At 43.2% G+C, this 21105-nt stretch overlaps 1 protein-coding gene across 3 annotated transcripts in view; it reads right to left on the reverse strand.

Annotated features, from left to right (window-relative positions):
- Positions 1 to 21105, reverse strand: part of ADAMTSL1 (ADAMTS like 1) — an 825910-nt gene that overhangs the window by 158706 nt on the left and 646099 nt on the right. For all 3 annotated transcript variants that reach the window (XM_032477631.1, XM_032477630.1, XM_014555590.2), the window contains one exon: positions 14374 to 14503. In XM_032477631.1, the coding sequence (XP_032333522.1) occupies positions 14374 to 14503 (130 nt within the window). The remainder of the gene's footprint in view (positions 1 to 14373; positions 14504 to 21105) is intronic.

A 21105-nucleotide genomic window follows, 5' to 3' on the forward strand; every position in this document is an offset into this window, starting at 1 on the left:
CAAAAACTTCAATAGTTTGGTGAGAAAACCCTTTTTTAACCTAGTTAAGAGTGTATTATGTCCACTTCTGACCATCTGGGTCCCCTACTCTGTCACCTGATTCCAGCTCTTAGTGCATCTCCATCACCTGAAACTCTCAGGCAGCGCCTGTTCTCCAATAACCAGGCACTCTCATCAGTGCCTTACATATATTAACTCATCAACCTGCACAGAATCCCTATGAGGTAGGTATTATTTCATCCTTATCTTAGAGTTAAGGAACCAAGGACAGAGAAGAGTTAAGTGACTTGCTCAAGGACACAGAGTCGATAAGTGGCAGAATCAAGATTTGAACTTAGGAAATCTGGCTCTAGATCCTACATTCTGTCTCCCTGGACAAGTTTCTGGAGCCTACTTATTTACGATAAGCACTGAGCTTTAAGTTGAGAAACATTACTGTTCAGGCATGTAGTTTGAGCTCTGCCAGTCACATCATATCTTTGACCTCTCTTCTTTCACAGATAAAATGAGGGAAAAGTTACCTTCTGGGATTCTACAACCCCAGTCACTGAGAGAGACTCACTTGTCAAATGTTTAGATTCTAGACAAATCTGTTAGCCAAACTCCTTGTCACTCTCTGGCTTTTTTGAGTGTAATGAATGAAGCCTTGTGACATAGCTAACTGGGAACTGATGAGAATTCAATTCCACCAAGGTCCTCATGTGACCATGATGCCTCAGTCATCGGAAATGAAAGAAACAAGTTTCTGGTAACTGGTTGGCAAAATTGTTTCCTACAACAAACATGGATTCCCAATGATATTTGAGGACTGTGGACTCATGGTCAAGTCTCTGAATCCATCAGCATCACCTGCCATGGCCCTGGGTGGGAATTTCGAGTGGAAATCCACCCACGCTTCAACTTTTTAACTGGCTTTTCAGGTGGAGAGAGTTCTCTGTGAACAAATGGGTACATCTGCTGTTCAGAAAACCCATCCATTTCAGACACTGGTCTGTCCACAGAGGAGAGTTTGAGGCTTCCAAATACAGTAAATAGCAAACAATTAAACAGTTATGGGAATGGCATAAACATCAGGACAGGCTTGCATTTAGAGCCTCCCCATGCTCAGAGAGGTAACGGGAAGGGAACTGTATACATCTAAGGATGAAAAGATGCAGCAAGATGTCCTGACGAAGCATATAAGATTTCAACATACTACCGCCCTGTGTGTCAAGAGAAAGGAATCCAATCCCTGGGCCCACTTTCTAGACCTAAATCTTCAGCTGCAGCACAACCATGTGTGGTGAAATGCGGTCTACCTCTTGCAAACCTTGTTCTGCAGGACTACCCTCCTGGGGAAGTTAAGTAGGCAGGGGTGAGCTGGAAAACAGCACTTTTCTTTTCTAGATCAAGGGAGGGTCAATCCAGCCCACATGTGGTTTCACTTCCCTCTACCGTGGGTAAGACCATCAACCTCCATTAGATGAAGCACATGACAGTGCCTGTTTTCACAGGAGGCGATTCTAGGTGTGCCTGGGATGGGCCAGAAGGAAGAGCCTAGCAGGTAACTTAGGATAAAGAAAAGAAAAATGGAAGCTTTCCTGGCCCCCAAACTGGCATCTTACTATCTCCCCCTAGCTGACAGCCTACCATTAGTGCCAAAAAAAAAAAAAAAAAAGCCATAAAATTAAGCTTGACAGTGGGGTGCATCTTGTGAGGAAGATCTAGCCCCACTATAAGCCTCTCCCCCACTTCATAATTCTGGCCTCATTTTCCTCACAAAAACAGCATTGATAAAAGGTGTCTGTCTAGTCCTGGTGGATTCTACATCAGTAAATATCCTGCTTGTAACAATTTCCTTCTGTGTTTTTCCATAACTTGATGACTCCAAATAATGGACAAGATACAGGCACTGCAATCTTTAATTTTGCCTGCGTGTCAGTCTGGGGAAGGGGCTGAGGCAGGAACAGTGTGGTAGGTAGGGGTGGGGTGGGTGACAGACCACCCTCAGAGATTTTTTTAATTTCAGGAAATTCCCCCAGTAAAGGCATCAGTTATGTGTAGGCTTCATTTTCTACGATTGAGAGCTTTAATTCAGTTTCTCAAAGAGCATCCTGGATGTATTCAGTAACGATCTACAAAGTTCTCCCACATATACTTTTAATCTGAATAAAGGAGAAACCCACATTTGGTATGTGGGGTTTTACCAAGGCCAGAGGATGCATTTCCTTTATGTTTTCCCTTTAAACCTCAAAACGGTGAGAGCATCAGTTCCCAAACTGAGATTTCTTTGTAACATTGCTGTTTCTGTGTGTTAAGCAAACCTTCCAATGACATCTGGACAATAAGCAAGTATTCAATCAGGACTGATTAGATAGCTGTGTCCTAAAAACCAACCCTCTGGAACATCTCATGGGGCAAGAGATGAAGAGGTGGCTTAAAAGATGAGATGAAGGTAGAGTGATAACTCAGTATCTGGTATTTATGTAATACCAAGTGTGCAGAGAACTTTACAAAATTGTATAATCCAAGAGCTCCTGACCCTGACTTTACAGCTGAAGGAAATGGCAGGATATTAGTGGTCCTTCTGTTTTTCAGAGTTTTCTACCATTGCCTGAAGATGCAACACGAATACACTGCCTCGTGTGTTCTAGGTCCCTCTCTTGAGCCATCGAACTGCCTGAGAGCAGCATTGTACCTTGGAGAGGGCATGGAGTTACAGACAAATGATCAAGCTTCAAGTTTCTGTGTCTCCCACAGGGACAGAGATCCAGCAAATCTGGCAGTAAATAATCTGACGTACTTTAAACAGTTGGTATAATTGTTATTGCATTACATGTTTATGGGCCATAAATGTGTCAGCTCCATGGTAATTAACTGAGAGCAAACAGAGATAGTCTTACACTACAGGGGAATTAGGTACTGTAGGCTCATCTGGAAGATTGAAAGGAGACAGAAAGCAGGACACAAAGCTGCCCCAAGGGCTTTTGAAATACTTGGATTGGGACTTTAGAGGGAGTATCTAAGTAGTGTGTCAATAATATGTTTGATTAGAATTTTAGGAAGAAAGATTTTGACATATATAAGAGCAAGAGACTCACCCAGCTCAGTGGTCATCTCCTCTGGGCCACCTTCCCTGACCTAGATTAGGGGACCCATCTCAGGATTCCCAGAAGACAGCCATTCATATCTCTGCTACGGCCATTATGACAGTGCATTGTCATGATCTGTTTGTGTACTGGCCTCCCAACTAGCTGTTAATGCCTGGCCCAAGGGTCTATGTCCTAGACTTGTTTGTTTCTTCAGGGCCTACAACACAGCAAGAATTCCCTAAACGTTTGCTGAACAGAGCTAGATTTTCCCTTAACCAGCAGAAGAAGCTAAACCATCTGCCTAAGGCCAAGGAGAGAGTAAACTGTCTGAACTGGATTTCATCCTAGATTTGGACTCCTAAACCCATGCTCTTAAGGCTGGAATGAAGGACTGGGAATCAGTCACTTGCACCTTAGTAAGAATTAACTTAGGTAGTTTTGTTTTCCTAATTCTTACTTGAGTTGAACTGAATGAATGGGAGTGAGGTTAAAAGGAGATGAAAGAATTGGGTTCCTGGTATAAGTGGTAGAGAAAAGTCATCTGGAAATTTGAGTCAGTGGGCAAGGTGATTAGGATTAAGTCTCTGGGGGAGAGAAGACAGAGGTACGATGAAAGAGTCAGAGAAGAGAATGGCACAGAAAAGGAGGCAGGGACCCAGGGTCGCATGGGGGACATGGAGGGAAGAGAAATAATACATAAAGCATGTGTGTGTGGGGGGGGGGGGGGGTAGAGAGAGAGAAAGAGAGAGAGAGAGAGAGAGAGAGAGAGAGAGTGTGTGTGTGTGTGTGTGTGTGTGTGTGTGTGTGGTAGAGAGAGAGAAAGAGAGAGAGAGAGAGAGAGAGAGAGAGAGAGAGAGAGTGTGTGTGTGTGTGTGTGTTGTGTGTGTGTGAGTAATGGTGCTGGCAATTTACAGCATGAACAGGCCATCAACTAAGTGGTTGTTAGTAGTGGCAGAGCAAAGATGCAAATCTCCAAGGCAGTCACCAATGTCTTCCAGATTCATAAGTCCAGGCTGCATCTTTCTGGATGACTTAGTATTTCTTTATAAAAATGTATTCTTAGGAACTGAGTATTTTGCCTAATGACTCAGTGCTGAGTTCTAAGGCATTCACTTTAGGTCTATTTGATTTCTCTCTTAGCATAGTTCATTCCCAATACATTTGGCTTTGCCCTGAGAAGTGTGTACTCTAATGAATATTTCACTATCCCTTAACTGTTAGCTTTCACCAAGAGCCTAGTTCTACCTTTGGCAACTGAGACTATGAGATGAAGGTTATCTTCTGAAAACAAAGAAAGAAGAGCCTGTTAATTTGTCTGGGATCTTCTCTAGGTTATAAGCTACTGTGGGGCTAGGAGGACTGGATCTTTGCAATGTGGTAATTCCTAGGCCTAGAGCTTGGTGCCTAGAATAAGTCAGGGATGGACGGATATAGGCGTGGATGGATGGAAGGAGGGAAGGAGGGATGGAGGGAAGGATGGAGAAATGGAGGGTGGGGAGGAAGGAAAAATGGAAGATGTATAAACATCATTAACAGAGGCAAAGACTGAACCACGAGCTCTTTTGTATCAACTTTAGAGTTAAACATATTTTGTTCCAAATTTGAACCTGCCTCTAATTAGTTACATGATCCCTCTAAAGGCTCAGTTTCCTCAGCTATAAAGTGAGGATAGGAATAGTAAATCTTCATAAAACTATGGGGAAGATTAAACAAAATAATGTATGCAAAGTCATGAGCCCAGTGCCTGGCATCTTGTAAGCTCCCAATAAAGGGAAACTCTTAGGGACAACCCACCTTGCTCAAAGATGGCCCATGAAGATTAGCAAGGATGTGAGGCCAAGATGCCCTGAACTTCTCTGTACCCTGGGATGGATTTTACTTCTTTCCTTTCTTCTCTTTTCCACGTCCTTCCTTTTTCCCTTCCCTTCTCTTCTCTCTCCCACAAGTATTTGAAGAGACAACTGGCTAGGAATGACATCATTAATACAAGCTTTCTGATTTCCCCCTGACTTGTCCCAGGCTTTTCAGACCATCAGGACATAGCTGCTCCTTTCCAGGACTCACACCTCACTTGCCCACTGGCCTGACTTCCTTCAGTCATGTCACACAGGATATTAACTTTTTAGGAGTATTTGGACTCTGTCGCCCCTGCTCCCACTTCATCACCTCATGGCTGTTCTTAAAAAACACACCTTATTGGATTAGGTGTTAAAATAAAACAGAATATCCCAACACCTGCTGCCTTTTGTGGGCATGGTGGAATCCTTGAGAACCAGCTGCTTTGCTTCCTGTTCTAGAACTGCCCAAGAGATCGGGCAAGAGCTGCGCTGAAAGCGGGCTTGAGGCTAGGTTCTAGCCACACCTCCTCTTTACTTTGCTTCCACACTAGCTGATCAAGAAAATTTAGGACTAAACTGCAATGACTCTAAAATAAACATGAAGGTCTTTTTGTATCATGTTTTCCTGAATAGGGAACTAAGAAAGAAGGCAGACCCTTATTTTTTTGAGCATCTGCTGTATGGGGTAGGAACTAGTTAAATATTTTATGAATGTAATCATCTTTACAACACCCCCTCCAGCCCCTGATCCAGCCAATTATATCTGTTTCACAGTTAAAGACAACTGAATCTTAGAGAGGTTAAACTGACTGACTTAAGGCCACAAAGCAAATAAGGAAGTCAACATCCATCTGACCTTAAAACCCACAATTTCTCCCTAATTCCAGGCAGCCTCACTATTCCTGGTGGGGAATAATTAGCTTTGGTGTTGCCAAGTCTCCTTTGGTTCTTGTCTTGAAGTCGCCCCATTCCCAAGTGTGGCTTAGACTCCTCTTAGGAAAAATGTGGTGTCTGATTAAAAAAAAAAATCATGCTAAGATGATAATGAGCTACACCTCTCCTAGAATGTCCCCATCAAGGCACACCATGGCTTCGGTACTTAACACCATTGCTAAGAGTAGAATAAGTATCAAGTCTATGCAATCTGGGTCGAGGGTCTTTTTTGGCTCTTTGAGTGACATGAGGAGCTACCTCCTGTCAGCCAGAAAAGCAGTTGTATGTACCCACTCAGGAACCAGAGTTGACAGCAGAAGTTACGGAGAATGCACCACCTTCAGCGGTTCTAGCCCAGAGCCAACAGCCTGTGTTTGTGTCTGCCTAGGGCTCTGTGATGGTCACTCCACAGGTAAACCCAGAGCCCCATGAGAAAGCCATGAGCGTCTGCAGGGTCTGGGAGGGAGCTGGGTTAATCCAATGACAATCATTCGAGGCTTCTTTGTGTCACTAACACAAACACCAAACAGAATTGCTAGCAGTCCCGGTAGAGATAACTCGGCAGAACAATGAAGGAAAAAAAATGGTAAAGACAAGAATAAAAAAGGACACTGAGTCACCACAGGAAAGAGGTAGTTGGCTGGGCTCTGCTTTCTGACAGAGCTTTCTGTAGCTGTGGCAGGTATGCTAAGAACTTCCTGACCTTGGGCTGGCACCACGTCAGGAATGATATTTCTAGAACGGTGCACTGTTTCTGAATGGTATCCCCCAGCTTACTGGGCACAAATCAGAGCATTCTCTTTTTCACTCCCTCATTTTTATGTTGCCTAAACATCTCTATCTCTTTCTCCAGGCTTCTTCCCACTTCGTTGTTTTCTAAGTTTAAGAAACTTAGTAACAGAGCTGATTCCTAACACTAAGGTCACGGAAAAGCTCTTCATCTCAAATTGCGTGAGGCCTTCTTTCAAAATTTCCAAAGAAGGCATCGGGTACACTTAGGCAGCAATAATTCTCATTTCAAAGCTTTGGCTAAATCATGGATTGCCTTTAAATTGTTACTTCAGGACTTCAGAAACACTGGATTATAGGGAAAGGCAAAGAAGAAAAGTAGACAAGATTTACTTTGGGAGTCTCGACTCTACTTCTGCTGATTGCTTTGTAAGCTGATGGTTTGTGAACTGTAAAACTCCACTGTTTCATCACCACCTCCACAGCAGAAAGCTGTTTGGCAGCGTTATTTCCATACCCATGGTGCTTACAAGCTGTGGGACTGATGACTGGTACAGATATGTCAGCTGTCGGAGCAGTGACGAACCCAGGAGGTTGTTTAGTTTAATAACTATCTTTAGAGGGGTAGCATTTAAAGTCTCCAAGATTAAAAAAAAAAAATGTAATGGCTTCTCCAGGACCATTCCCCAAACTCTGGCTCTACCTGCTACAGGGAACAAAGTGGGTTTGTTCATTCCTGTATCCCAAGCACAATGCCCAGCACACAGTAGGCAGTCAATAAACAAAGGTGGTCAAGTAAATATCTGCTCAATGGAGGCTGAATAAAGAGAAATTCCAGTTTTCTTAAAGAGCACTATAAAATTCTAAATCGAGGGATGAAGGGCATTTTGTGTCCTTTTACACATGGACAAACACCATTAAGGTACTCTACAAATACTCATCATTTCAGTGTTGCACCATCCTTGTGTCCTGAACGCTCTCACCTAGATTTTTCTTACAGAAATGTAAGTCTTGTTCTCTGATTTCTCCCGGCTCCTTAATTGATAGTTAAAGCCAGTTCCTGTTTTGTGACTGAAAGAGGTGCTTTGTCTTTGGGACTTCTATTTGACTCAAGGTATTTTCCTAACAGAAGTCTCCTTTATTTTCTCTCTTGAAAAACTTCAGTTTTGCGGATAATTATCATTCCCTTCAGGGAACTAGAATGTCAGACCTGGAAGGGCCTCGGGGATCATCCAGCTGCACCTCTCATTCCCACCCCTGTGATACCCTTACCTGGACTCAATCCTCCTGCCAGGTGGACTAACCAAGTCCACATCACAGTGCGTTGATGCTAACATACCTAGGCCGGAGGTCTTTTAATTACTTTTAATGAAGATATAAGGATGTAGGTTACACCAAGTACGCTATTTCTTTGTGACACTACACGAGAAAAAGTGCAGGTGCCTGTAAGACAACAAAAGCTAGCCACTGTTACCACTGCACCTCTGCTGGAAGTGCAGCCAGAGTCATTTCTCTCTAAGCAAATCTATCTGTTGTACTCCCCCGTTTTACTCCTCTTCACGGCTCCCCGTTGCCCTATAGGACATAAATACCAAACAACTTAACACAGAGCTGGCACCTGTCCACCCTCTAACACTAGCTCCAAACTCTTGTCCTTTCCTCCATGTTCATGCTTTTTCCTTCTGCCTGTAACATCTCTTCTCGCTCTTCGTCACCTAGATAACCCTTCCTTATGCTTTATGATTCAGCATAGGCATCGCCTCCTCCAGGAAGCCCTTCCCTCAGCCTCACACTCCCACCAAATCCTGTGCTTGTTTCAGTCAAAGCAGTGACAGTTTTGAAATCTTCCTCCTTTGTTAACTGATAACGCTGTTAGAATGGGGTTTATTTTCTTAGTCGTCCCTGAGGACCAGATACAAGCAGATCACTGTTCGTGAAGATACCCAGTGCATTTTTATTTTTTACTGAATTAAGATGTGAAACACTTTCATATACTTTGGGCACAAGGTTAACTTCAGTCAGTGGTCTATATAAGGACTTTGCCAGGGTCCAGGCAGAATTAAGTGGTCCAAAGGGCTGTCCAACTACACAGATAGTAAAAAACCAGGGAAGCTTCCCTCTCAGGACTTAACAGAATGGATTTTCCTCAAGCCGATGTTTCTATCTTTTTGCAATGAGTCATCTGTGCTTTCAGATGATAAGATGAGAAGGTTGACCCAACCCCTTGATTTTTACCCCAGATTCATGCAACAACTAAAGCTGTGCTTGCCAAGCAACTTTTAGTATCATCAAAGCTCATTTCACAGAGGTCTGAGGTTGATAAAAGAGGTGATGTGTAACCATGGAAAGGGCTCTCGTTAAGAGAAATGAAGATTGAGGCCCCGAGGCAAGCAAACATGTGACGTTAACCCTTCTTGAAATCAAAACACTGCTGAGGACAATTCTGATCACTGGGCCAACACATTCCTGGGCAGAGAAATAGCAGAAGCCACCACTGGGCCAATCAGGCCCTATTGTAAGAAACAGGTCTTGGCAAGTTCTTCTGTTGTAACTTGTCCATCAGTGGAAGAAAAGAGAGAGACAGTATGATTACGCACCTGGATTTACCAAGGAGGAGGATGACAATAGTAATAGCATGAGCTCTCCAAAGGCGCCTGAATATGGCCTCTAAATCTGGACTCAATTTCTGTGGACGCCAGTGAGCTTTGGTGTGCTTTCACTTTAAGCACTGAAAAGTTAGTCAGGACAGAGCCAAAAGGCAGCATATGGAAACTTTGGGAACACAGCAGAAAATAAACCATTATTTTGAGAGCATGTTGAACAGTAACCCTTAAAACAAGTTGTCCAAGGGGATGGTGCCTGTAAGGCTTTGAAAACTCCACCAAGTAAATTAAAACATGATTGTGCAAAAAGGCAACACCTTCTGCTGTAGCCATTTTAGGCTAATATAAAAGAAAATTAGAAATTGGAAATCCTTCGCTGCTAGTCTGCATGGATTTGGTTAGTGTACAATAAAATAGGCATTCTGAAGTTTGCTTTCAAAGAGAGACTCAGTGACCTTTAAGACTGTTAAGTTTTCCTTAACATTCTCGTCTCAAATAAGGATTCTCAAACTTCTTTTATATTTCTTACTGGTCCTACGAACCACCCCAGGTCTGAGAAAAGGGAATGAGGTTGGGGCAGGGGGCAGAAACCAAGTCCTGTTCCTGGAATTAAGGGCATTCCCCCCACCCCCTTTGACTGTTTATCTATTCTGCACCACTCAGCTGTTCTCTGTTGCAGAGAAATAAAAGTTTAGTTTAAAAAGTATGTTAGAACAAAGCTGCAGAAATTGCCTGGAATTTCCTTCATTTTCAGCCATCTGGCTTTCATTGCTTACTTCTCTCCCCTCCTCCACATACGTTTACCAAATCTTTTCAACACACACTGGCCAAGCTATCAAATGCTTATAATTAATAACAGTCAGACTCTTTTTTTTTTCTTTTAAGGTAGTGCTTTCTAGCTTTCCTAGGGCTGCTCATGTCACAGCTCTTATAAACCAGGGAGAGGATTGTGAAGCTTAATTATTAAGATTTTGTCAAATCAGAGAGAAAGTCAAATCAAATTTAAGTTCTGAATACAAACCCAAAGTATTTCTCACCCAAAATGAAAGGGAAAGGAGTGGAGAATTAATTTTTCTGAGTGCCCACTAGAAACCTATTTTAGAGATGAAGAATCTGAGGACCACAAAAGGTGTATGACCTCTCGAAGGGCACACAGCAAAACATGACAGAGCAGGATTTTAACACAGGTCTTAAGCTACCTGCAGGTTTTTATTTTGTTAGTCTTAGGAATAGAAAAGACCTTTAGTGCTTATTATTAAGGGAAAGATCAGGTTGCCAAACATTATATACAGTACGATTCCATTTACAAAGGAAAGAAACCCTGATATGTTTGTATATGTTCATATATGTATATACATTCATAGAGAAAGGTCAGGAAAGGTATGTATGATGCCATTAACCACCGTTATCTCTGGGGAGAAGGAACTGGGGCTGGAGAGCATGGTGGTGACAGGGGAGAGTATGCCTTTCTTTCTTATTTCTATTGTGCTTGAGCGTTAAAAATAAGAATATTCATGTAGTACTTGTATAATGACAACACTCAGCTTTTTAATTAGGAATAGGGGGCTGACCTCTTTCCTAATGACTGATTTTAGCTCTGTTTTGGGTACTTCTCCCTTAAGCGGGTCTCACCCACCAGTGAAGGTGGGCAGTGTGACAGGGCTTCTAGACACAGATTACTCAGAGGGTGGCAATGGCACCTCAAATAATTTTCCTTAATTGTCATGAGACCTTCTTTGTTATCAACTTTGGTGCCAAATTCTCACCATTGTCAGCTCCCAAGCAAAAATGGTCCTCATCTCTTCTGGCCAATTTCAAGCAAGGTTGTTAAGGGATTAACACCTGTCCTGGATGTATGACCTCCCGTCTCTCCACACGATCCAAGTCCTCCCTGGGTAATGCTGACAACCCCCTCAACCTCCATCGTGTCTGCGCTCCCCTCTGATAAAGTTTGTCCTCATGTTCTTACTTTGGGAACACCTGGTCATACGTGGCTGCTAACATAAAGGGTTATTTATCCTGAGGCTATTTCTGTTTTAAATCGGTAATTTAAAGCCTTAAATGTAAAGAAGAGACTCGAGTAACCGCATTTTCAGTACCACCTGGTGGGTGGGTGGGATGGGATAAGGGGAATGGAGAGGAGAGAGCATACTGGGGTCTCCCCAGCTATCGTTAGGGTCTAAACATGACTCCTAAAAAACTGGCTCCAGTCCTTTATATTCATTTATTCAGTAAACACTTAATAAGCACCTACTATGTGCTGGGTATTATGCTAGGCGCTAGGTGGTTAGAGAGGAGGAGAAGACAAAGCTGACAGCAAGGATGTGAAAAACTAGCCTTCTTCAATGGATGACTCTTTTTTTTAAGGGTCCTAAAAAAAAGGCACACAGTTGGTGTGCACATGGACACACACAAATTGGAACAATCAGGATAGCTCCTGCTTGAGGACACACCCTTCCTGCTGTGAACAGCTAGGTCTGAGACCATCTGCCAAAACCTGGTGAAGGCTGGACAGGCGCTCTGACACTGGCTCTGACAGTCACACAGGCCACCAGGAGAAGGCGCCTAGAGAGGACACGCCTTCCACGGCCTTTGGTAGTCTCTGTGCGAGCTGACAATCTGACTGCACGCAAGAGGAAGAGCAGGTCCCTAACTGGTCTTCCGTAAGACTAACAGCTTCCTGGAAAAGCTCCTTATCTTAACCAGTGCCGCCTCTAAGAGACACAGCCTGGTGACTAGGACTCAGAGCATCATTTCTGTGTATCTCACAGAAAATGCTATGGCTTTTTTGAAGACACAGACAGCAGCAAGAGTCAAGAGCCCAAAAGACAGTGTATGCAAACTCGGGGCTCATCAGGGGACACACCAAAATGTGCAGGGAACACTGATCCACGCACAGTAAAAACTGGGAATTAAAGATTTAAATGAGTCCTAACTGACTAGAAAGTGCTTGGGAAAACAACACACTATCATGCTCCTACTAAACACATTTTCTCTTTCATACACATCTGACATCGACATTCAGAAGGAGAGATCCCCCCCAGACCTCATGTCAGACTGAATATTTCACAGGAGACGCACCTCTGTATCTTTCTCACTGTTAAGATAAAAATCTGCATTGGCTCTTGGATGGATGAGAGATGAAGAGAGCAGAGCGAGTCACATCAGGCCACTTTGGCCCCCTTTGTTGTTTCAATCAGCTTCATTCTACAAACGCTCAACTGTGTATAGTTGGCCCAAGAAATCCCCAGCTGTGCCCAGGAAGAGGTTCTGCCTGTCAGTCTGACAGCTGGCTGGTGGAAATTAAAGCACTGTGTTTATATGGAGCAAATGCAATGTTAAGCCCAACAAGAGTCCTTGTTTTGGAGTTAAGGAAAAGGTCATAGAGTAAATTAAGCTTATCTAATTTAACCAGAGTCAGGACCTGGAGGATGGGATGGACATCCTGTGTCCTATTCCTTCTGTTGTCCAGGAAGGGAGGGGCTGAGTGGCTGCAAATCCCGGAGGATTTTGTTTGCCTCAGGTACTGACTCCTCAGCACTGCGTCAGCTCATCACAGCCCTTGGATATCATTACAACACTGGAACGTGGTTCCAAAGACCCCCATGCTTGTTTTTAAAGTGCTGGTAAATAAGCAGAGCAGAAATGACATCAATTATCAGCACGAAGGAGCAGCAGCAGCAGTCTATGTTTCTGCCTGCAGAGTCAGGAAGAGCTATGGGATTATTTGCACAGGACATGGTGATGGCAGACTGTCTACTACAGCTAGTTCACTTTGCAGATGTGGAAACAGAAGGGGCAGACATCTTGCCCAATGCCACACAGCCAGTGGGTGGCAGAGTGAGGATGAGAAGCCAGGCTCCCTGACCTGCTAGCCAGGGTCCTGGCAGGCTGCCCCAGCTCAATCCCTTCTGCTTCTTCCTGCAGTCAAATACAGGGGGTTTGGACCCCTTGCCCATGTAGTAAGGTCTTAGGCTCACTGGAGAATGGTGAGGGCAGAAGAGAGATGTAAGCAGGGACAGAAAAGGAGGTTTCTCAGAATTCTGTGCACTGGATCTAGGCTTTTCTTGGATGGCCCTTGACTCTATTTTACTGGCTGGCTGATTTTCCAGTTGCCTTGGAGAGCAGGGCACTAGTGGCCCTCTTCAGGCCTGCATTTGAAGAGAGAAGCCAGGCCCACCCTTCAGATCAATATACAGAACGACTTTGGTGACGAGCAGGACAGAGTCACTGCAGGACTGTGCTCTGATCTGATCCCAGGAGGCCTGTAATCTGTATCCTCTAAGTCCCACAGAAAGACATCTAGTTGGCGGAGAAGTAAGACAAACAGCATTAGCTTCACCAGAAAACTATCGTCAATTCCCATAGGCAACACATTGTGTCTTGTGTGATATTTTACAGAAACGCAAGAAATACCATTCAGAGACAGCCACCCCCATCATACCCAGGATATGATCCAGGAACATTCTTCCTCCCATCAGCAGACTTGAAAGTCTGGCTTTGGTTCTTTAAATGTCCCTCTTTGAATCCAAAATCACAGATGAGATGGCAGAATCATACTCACTCCAAACAAGTACCTGAAGGCAAGGCTCTCAAGACACCAGAAAATTGTGGGACCAAAGCATCCAATCCATTGGATAGATTAAGACTCAAGGCTTGGTAATAAAGAGACCCAGGCAGGGTTGAACAATGAAATGCTGTAACTGATTTATGTGCAGTGAGTGACACACACACAGCCCACAGCGTGCTACAATGAATCTATGTGCTGCGTGCATACAGATTTCACAGTGGATCAATTATACCGCCCAGATGCTTCAGTTCCTGCAGGCCACAAGCCCATCCATTACTAGGGTGCGAAGGCGTGGGACACAGGCTAAAAGGTGGCAGAGACCATCAAGTCTGTGGTCAGTCCACGTTCCCTTTAGGAGAAAGCAGCAGTGTGGTCTGTGCACATGCCGGCCATGCCACGGGGCTTGCTTCAGTGCATGGAGCTTTCTGGACCCTGAGCATGACCACTGAGCTGGAATTCCAAAGCCCTGGTTTCAATTAAATTTAAGTGGATTTGACTAAAAGTTTGAACTGATGCTAATTGGTTTTCAAAACACTGGATAACAATAAGCACTCTGGTCTTGCCCACGGACAGACGCACCCCATTCTGATCACGCTCCTTGGCAGCGGGGCAGGCAGCGTGCCTCTTACCTTGCTGGGCAGGGATCCAGACTGCAGGACTTCAGGAGCTGGGGGGGCCGCCGGCTGGTCACGCACAGGTCCTCATCAGTGGGCTCCCGCGTCTGTTTGTTCAGGCAGCTCACCACAGCCTCCTGGACACCTGTGCACAGATCACACCATCAGACCAGAGTGGGCATGTGAGGGGTGGGCAAGGGCAGTAAAGGTGGCTGGTGGGAGGTCTCTGCGATTGGGTGGGTAGATGGGGGCCTCCCTGCATGTCGGGAGTTTAAAGCCTGGATTGCCCATCTTGTCAGGCGTCTCTCCATCTGCAGAAACACTCCTAGCTTTGTGCCTCTTCAGGAGGGCAACTCCCCCAAAGAGGACAGGCTGCCACCAGTACTGCTGAAAAGCTTAAAAAAAAAAAAAGCCACCAAGCTATCTAGCTGCCAATGCTGAAACAGGGTAATTTAATGCAGAAGGGGAGAAGGGTGACCCAAAAATGGCCCCGAGAACTTCACACGTTATATTTTAATCAATAGGATATGGTTGTATTTGGAAGAGGGGCTCAGAGCCATGTTTTAATATTCAACATTTTGTAAACTGGACTTTGCTGGTTTCCTTCTGATTCTGGTTCATTTCTATAGTGACCAAGAGCAGCTTAGGAATTTGGAACAAAGAAAGAGAACAAGATGATTAATAACTGCATTCATGGAAGACAATCTTTTCTGCATTCAAGGAAGACAGTCTTTTCTACATCTGTGGAAGACAATCTTCCTACTGACACCCACACGCCCCAATCGCAGAGCTAACAAATCACGAGTCTGAGGAATGACTGGCAGAAGGTCACTCGGCGGGTCTTCCAAGGTGGGGTGCAGGATCCCTCGTGGAGACTTTCATGGAGCAGGGACACACGTAACCAGGTAATGTAATGTCCAGACATTGCAATCTGGTTCCCGGAGTCATAACAGCAAAAGCAAAAATCCACAGGGTGAACATTATTAGCCAAGTATTGAGTCTAGGAACTTGATATGCCCCATTCAATCCTCTCAACAACTCCATGAGGCAAACACTATTTTTCTCCCCATTCTACAGATAAGGAAACCGAGGCTTTAAAGGGTGAAAAGACTTGCTAAGGTCATACAGTTGATAAATGGTGAAGCTGTAATGGCTGTGCCTTAGCACTGGAACTTTGATGACTGACAGCACTAACATTCAAAAAATACTAAGAGGCTGTTACATCTGCTGCAGATCTTCAGGAATAACCTAGACATGCATCTGGAATCATTTCAGTGGAGTTCAGTTTAAGGAAGAGGAGAGAAAGGACATTCTTGATAGTTTGCTTTCAGTCACACATAGCTACGTATATAAACATATGTACATCTAAAGATATCTGTTGTTAAATATTTGTATACAGTTGTAGCAGAGTATGTGACCATCTATATAGTTTTTTTATAGAAATACACATCCATTTTCTTTTTAAAATTTTCTGTGTTACTTCGTTAATTAGTACCTAAAATAGTACAACGACCTATCACTAATCAGCCCTTACTTCTTTCCTTCTAGCTACCCTTTCTCCAAGAAGTTATCACCCCATTTAAGAGTGACTGCTTCCTGAGGTGATGCTACACTGACAGAAAGGTTATCCAGCAAGACCTTCATTTAAAAAGTGACATTTTAAAGCCAGAATTTGAATTGCCTTTCTTTTTTCCTAGTAAGTCTGATAAATCAAACATTAAAAAAGAAAAAAGTCACCATATTTGCCCTTTTGCCATGAATGACAATTTTCTTTTGTCCACGCTTTTTAAAAAGTTAAAAAAATGTTCTGGGGAGGAGGCCAAGATGGCAGAGTAGAAGGATGCTCGTAGCTCACCCTCTCCCACAAATGCACCAAGACTCACATCCACAGACCCACTCAGCCAACCAGAGCACCTGCGGAACTCTGACAAAACATCGTCCTCTTCAAAAGATAGAGATGCCAAAAAATCTGGTAGGACAAAAGGAAAAAAGAAAAGAAAAGGCAAAACAGCGCGGGACTGGTCCCGAGGGGAGGGAGCGGCAAAGGAGGACTGGCGCTCGTTCGCTGGGTCTCCCCTCTCCAACTGAGAGGCCAGCGGGACGGACGAGGGGCCTCCGAGGCTCCGATCTGTACAGAGCAGCCCTTGACCTACAGAACTAAGTTAAACGGGAACAGAGGGTCCCTGCGACACCCAGACCGAGACGCGGGCCGGCAGCTGCGGGCAGGGCCAGGCTACCCGAGCCGGGCGGAGGACGGGGGCGGCTGCACTGAGGCAGTCGTGGGGGACTGCAGGGGGCTGCGCACCATGGCTGTGGGTGCACAGGGCCCTCCATAAAACAACACGGCTGCTGTGCCCTGGGGGGAAGGGTGCACACCCCCATCTCTGAAAACCCTCGGAACGTTTTCGGGGGAAGAGAGGCGGGGCTCAGGCACAGCCGCCATATCCTCCGGCGCTGAGCATCCAGGCAGGGGCAGAGGCGAAACCTGCATCCACACCTAAGGGCTTAGCAGCCTCAAAGGCCAGACAGAGACTTGTCTACAGCCCGAGGCAGATAAGATCCTTCTGTCCTGGTCCCTCAGAGAACTTGCTCCGCCAAGACAAACAAGGAGCTGGGTTTTGGCCCGGAGCAGGGGCAGGGCTGTTCCTCCATCTTCCCCAAGCCTGCCTGCGGAGCGCCAACCCAAGGAGGAGCGCGCAGCGACAGAGCAGCGGAGCGATGGGCACCGGGAGAGGGCGGGCAGCCCCCGGCCTTTCCCACAGGCACGCAGGCCTTGACCGCAGTGCTGGGTGGGGGCACGACCCGCCCTCCTACCTGGCCAGTCTGCAACATCTGACTGCGGCATCGGGAGGGGCAGTGACCCGCCTGCCCACAGCAAAGGAGAGCTGCACCTGACCCAGTGTTGGGAGGGGGTGCGATCTGCTTGCTGACAGGCACTGGGAGCAGCAAAGACGAGGGCGCCAATGGAGGGCCTCTGAAAACAGCAAGCTGAGCTTCCAAAATAGGACAAAGAAAGACTTCCCATTAAGAGCACACAGTCTACAGGAGTACACCGCCCCCCCTTCCTTTTTTTTTTTTTTAAACTGTTTTTACCTGTTCTATTTTCTATTTACCCTTTTAATTTTTACTTCTTAAACAATATATACCCCCAGTTTTAATTCCTTTTAAATTTTTTATAAATATTTTTATTATTGTTTTTAAAAATCCACATTTCATTTTTATTTCTCTTGCTTTTCATGTCCTGTTATTCATTATACACAGGTTTCAAATACATTTTTTCCTCTTTTCTCCTTTTTTAAAGGTTTTTAAAGGACGTCTCAACCCGATTGCTTTTCTGCTTCAACTTGCTCTTCTATTATTCATTATACACTGTTTTCAAACCTTTTTTTCTCCCTTCTTTTAAAATTCTTTCTCTCTCTCTCTTTTTTTCAAGTTTTATTCCTGCATAGGCATTAGATAGATAAACTCCTTAAGGACCACAATAGATAACTGATACTCCATAAACCACAGTGCCAGAGAGGTATGAGCAAAATGAAGAAGCAGAGAAACCATTTCCAATTAAAAGAACAAGAGAAAACCCCTGAAAGAACGATAAATGAAACAGACATCGATAGCCTACTAGATCAAGATTTCAAAAGAGTGATCAAAGTACTGAAGGAACTAAAAGAAATAGGGTTTAGCAATATTAAATATGTCAAAAATGAAATATAAGCTATAAAGAAGAACCAAGTAGAATTGGTAAACTCATTGGTTGAGATGAGAAATGATCTAAAGGCTGGACAAAGCCAACTAGATAACGTAGAGGAACGAGTAAGTGACCTAGAAGACAGGACAATAGAAAGCACCCAATCAGAACAGCTACAAGATAAACAAATAAAAACAAATGAAAATAGCATAAGAGACCTATGCGATAACATAAAGCGTGCCAATCTTTGCATAATAGGGGTCCCAGAAAGGGAAGAAAGATCAAAGGGGATTGAAAAGGTATTGGAAGAAATCATGACTGAAAACTTCCCAAACTTAAAGAATGAATCAGATATCCAAGTACAGGAGGCTCAGAGGGTCCCAAACAGGAAGAACCCGAATAGTCGCACACCAAGAAATATCATAATCAAGATGGCGAGAGTCAAGGATTAAGAAATGATCCTAAAAGCAACAAGAGAAAGACAAAGAGTGAGTTACAAGGGAACCCCCATAAGGCTCTCAGCTGATTTCTCTACACAAACACTATAGGCCAGAAGGGAGTGGCAAGATATATTCAAAGTCCTGAATGAAACAAAGATGCAGCCTAGAATACTCTATCCAGCAAGGCTATCCTTTAAAATAGAAGGAGAGATAAAGAATTTCACAGACAAGAAAAAGCTACAAGAGTTTAGCAACGCTAAACTCATGTTAAAAGAAATTTTGACAGGTCTACTCTAAATAGAAAAGCAGCAGGATGCTACAGAAATGAGAAACTCACAACTGGAAAGGTGATAACTCATAAATTACAAATAAATAAACACAAAATTGTAAAAGAAGACATCTAAATCACTGAGAGTGGGAGAGTGAGGCAGGAAAACATAGAATATGTTTTTCTTTCTTTTTTAAATTTTTTGTTCTCAGTAGGATAGCTTTGAGATCATGTTACTATCAATTTAATAAAAACAGTTATAGTAATGGGCTAATAGACTTACAAAAAAGAGCAACCACAAGCCAAAAACTTACACGGGAGTCACAAAAACTAAATAAAATCCATGATAATACAAAGGAAAATTACCAAACCACAAAAGGAAGAAGAAAGGAACAAAGAGGAAATACCAAATCAACTGCAAAGATAAGTTCAAAATGGCAATAAACACACATCTACCATTAATTACTGTAAACTGACCTAGAAACGTTAATGGACTAAATGCTCCAGTCAAAAGACATAGAGTGGCAGACTGGATAATAAAGCAAGAACCTTCAATATGCTGCATACAAGAGACCCACTTTAGGGAGAAGGACACATATAGATTGGGAGTGAAAGGATGGAAAAGGATATTCAATGCAAATGGAAAAGCCAAAAAAGCAGGTGTAGCAGTACTGCTTTCAGACAAAATAGGCTTTAAAACAAAGGCCATAAAGTAAGATAAAGAAGGACATTTTATAATGATTAAAGGAGTAATACAAGATGAGGATATTACACTCGTTAATATGTATGCACCCAATATACGAGAACCTAAATACATAAAACAATTACTAACAGAGATAAAGGGGGATATTGATGGGAATACAATCATAGTTGGAGATTTTAACACCACATTAACATCACTCTACAGATCTTCCAGACAGAAAATAAATAAAGCAACAGAGAAATTAAATAATACAATAGAAAAATTAGATTTGGTGGATATTTTCAGAGCATTACACCCCCCAAAAATAGGATATACATTCTTTTCAAGTGCACATGGAACATTTTCTAGGATTGATCATGTACTTGGGCACAAAAGAAACCTCAATAATTTTAAGAAGATAGAAATTATCTCAAGCATCTTTACTGACCACAATGCCATGAAACTAGAAATTAACAACAGAGAAACAAAGGAGAAAAAAAGGAAAGCACGGAGGTTAAACAATATGCTATTAAAAAACCAATGGGTCAATGAGGAAATCAAAGCTGAAATTAAAAAATATCTTGAGACAAATGAAAATGAAAGCACAACCACACAAAATTTATGGGACACAGCAAAGGCAGTGCTAAGAGGGAAGTTTATAGCGATATGGGCCTTCTTCAAAAAAGAAGAACAATCTCAAATAAACAATTTAACCCACCAGCTGAAACAACTAGAAAAAGAAGAACAAAAAACCCCAAAAGGCAGCAGAAGGAAGGAAATTATAAAGATCAGGGAGGAAATAAATAAAATAGAGATTAAAAAAAACCATAGAAAAAAATCAATCAAACCAAAAGCTGATTTTTTGAAAAAGTAAATAAAATTGACAAACCTCTGGCAAAATTCACAAAGAAGAAAAAAGAGAGAGCACAAATTAGCAAAATAAGGAAGGAAAATGGAGAAATTACAACAAATAAAATAGAAATACAGAATATCATATGAGAATATTATGAAAAACTATATGGAACCAAACTGGATAACCTAGAGGAGATGGACAAGTTTCTGAAAACATACTGTCCACCAAGACTGAATTAAGAAGAAACTGACCACTTGAACAAACCGATCACAAGAAATGAAATCAAAATAGCAATAAAAAACCTCCCTACAAATAAAAGTCCAAGACTGGACTGCTTCACCGGGGAATTCTACCAAACATACAAAGAAGAACTCATACCAGTCCTTCTCAAACTCTTCCAGACGATTGAAAAGGAGGGAATACTCCCAAACTCATTCTATGAAGCCACCATCACCCTGATATCAAAACCAGGCAAAGACACTACCAAAAAAGAGAATTACAGGTCAATATCACTGATGAACCTAGATGCCAAAATCCTCACCAAAATATTAGCACACATAAAAAATGACCAAGTGGGGTTCATCCCAGAGACACAAGGGTGGTTCAACATATGCAGATCAATCAGTGTAATACATCACATCAAAAAGAAAAAGGACAAAACCACATGATCATCTCAATAGATGCAGAAAAAGCATTTGATAAAATTCAACACTCATTTATGATAAAAACTCTCACCAAAGTGGGTATAGAGGGAACATATCTCAACATAATAAAAGCTATATATGACAAACCTACAGCCAGCATAGTACTCAACGGTGA

Source organism: Camelus ferus, chromosome 4 (genome assembly GCF_009834535.1).
Source record: "Camelus ferus isolate YT-003-E chromosome 4, BCGSAC_Cfer_1.0, whole genome shotgun sequence".
Classification (NCBI taxonomy): Eukaryota; Metazoa; Chordata; class Mammalia; order Artiodactyla; family Camelidae; genus Camelus; species Camelus ferus.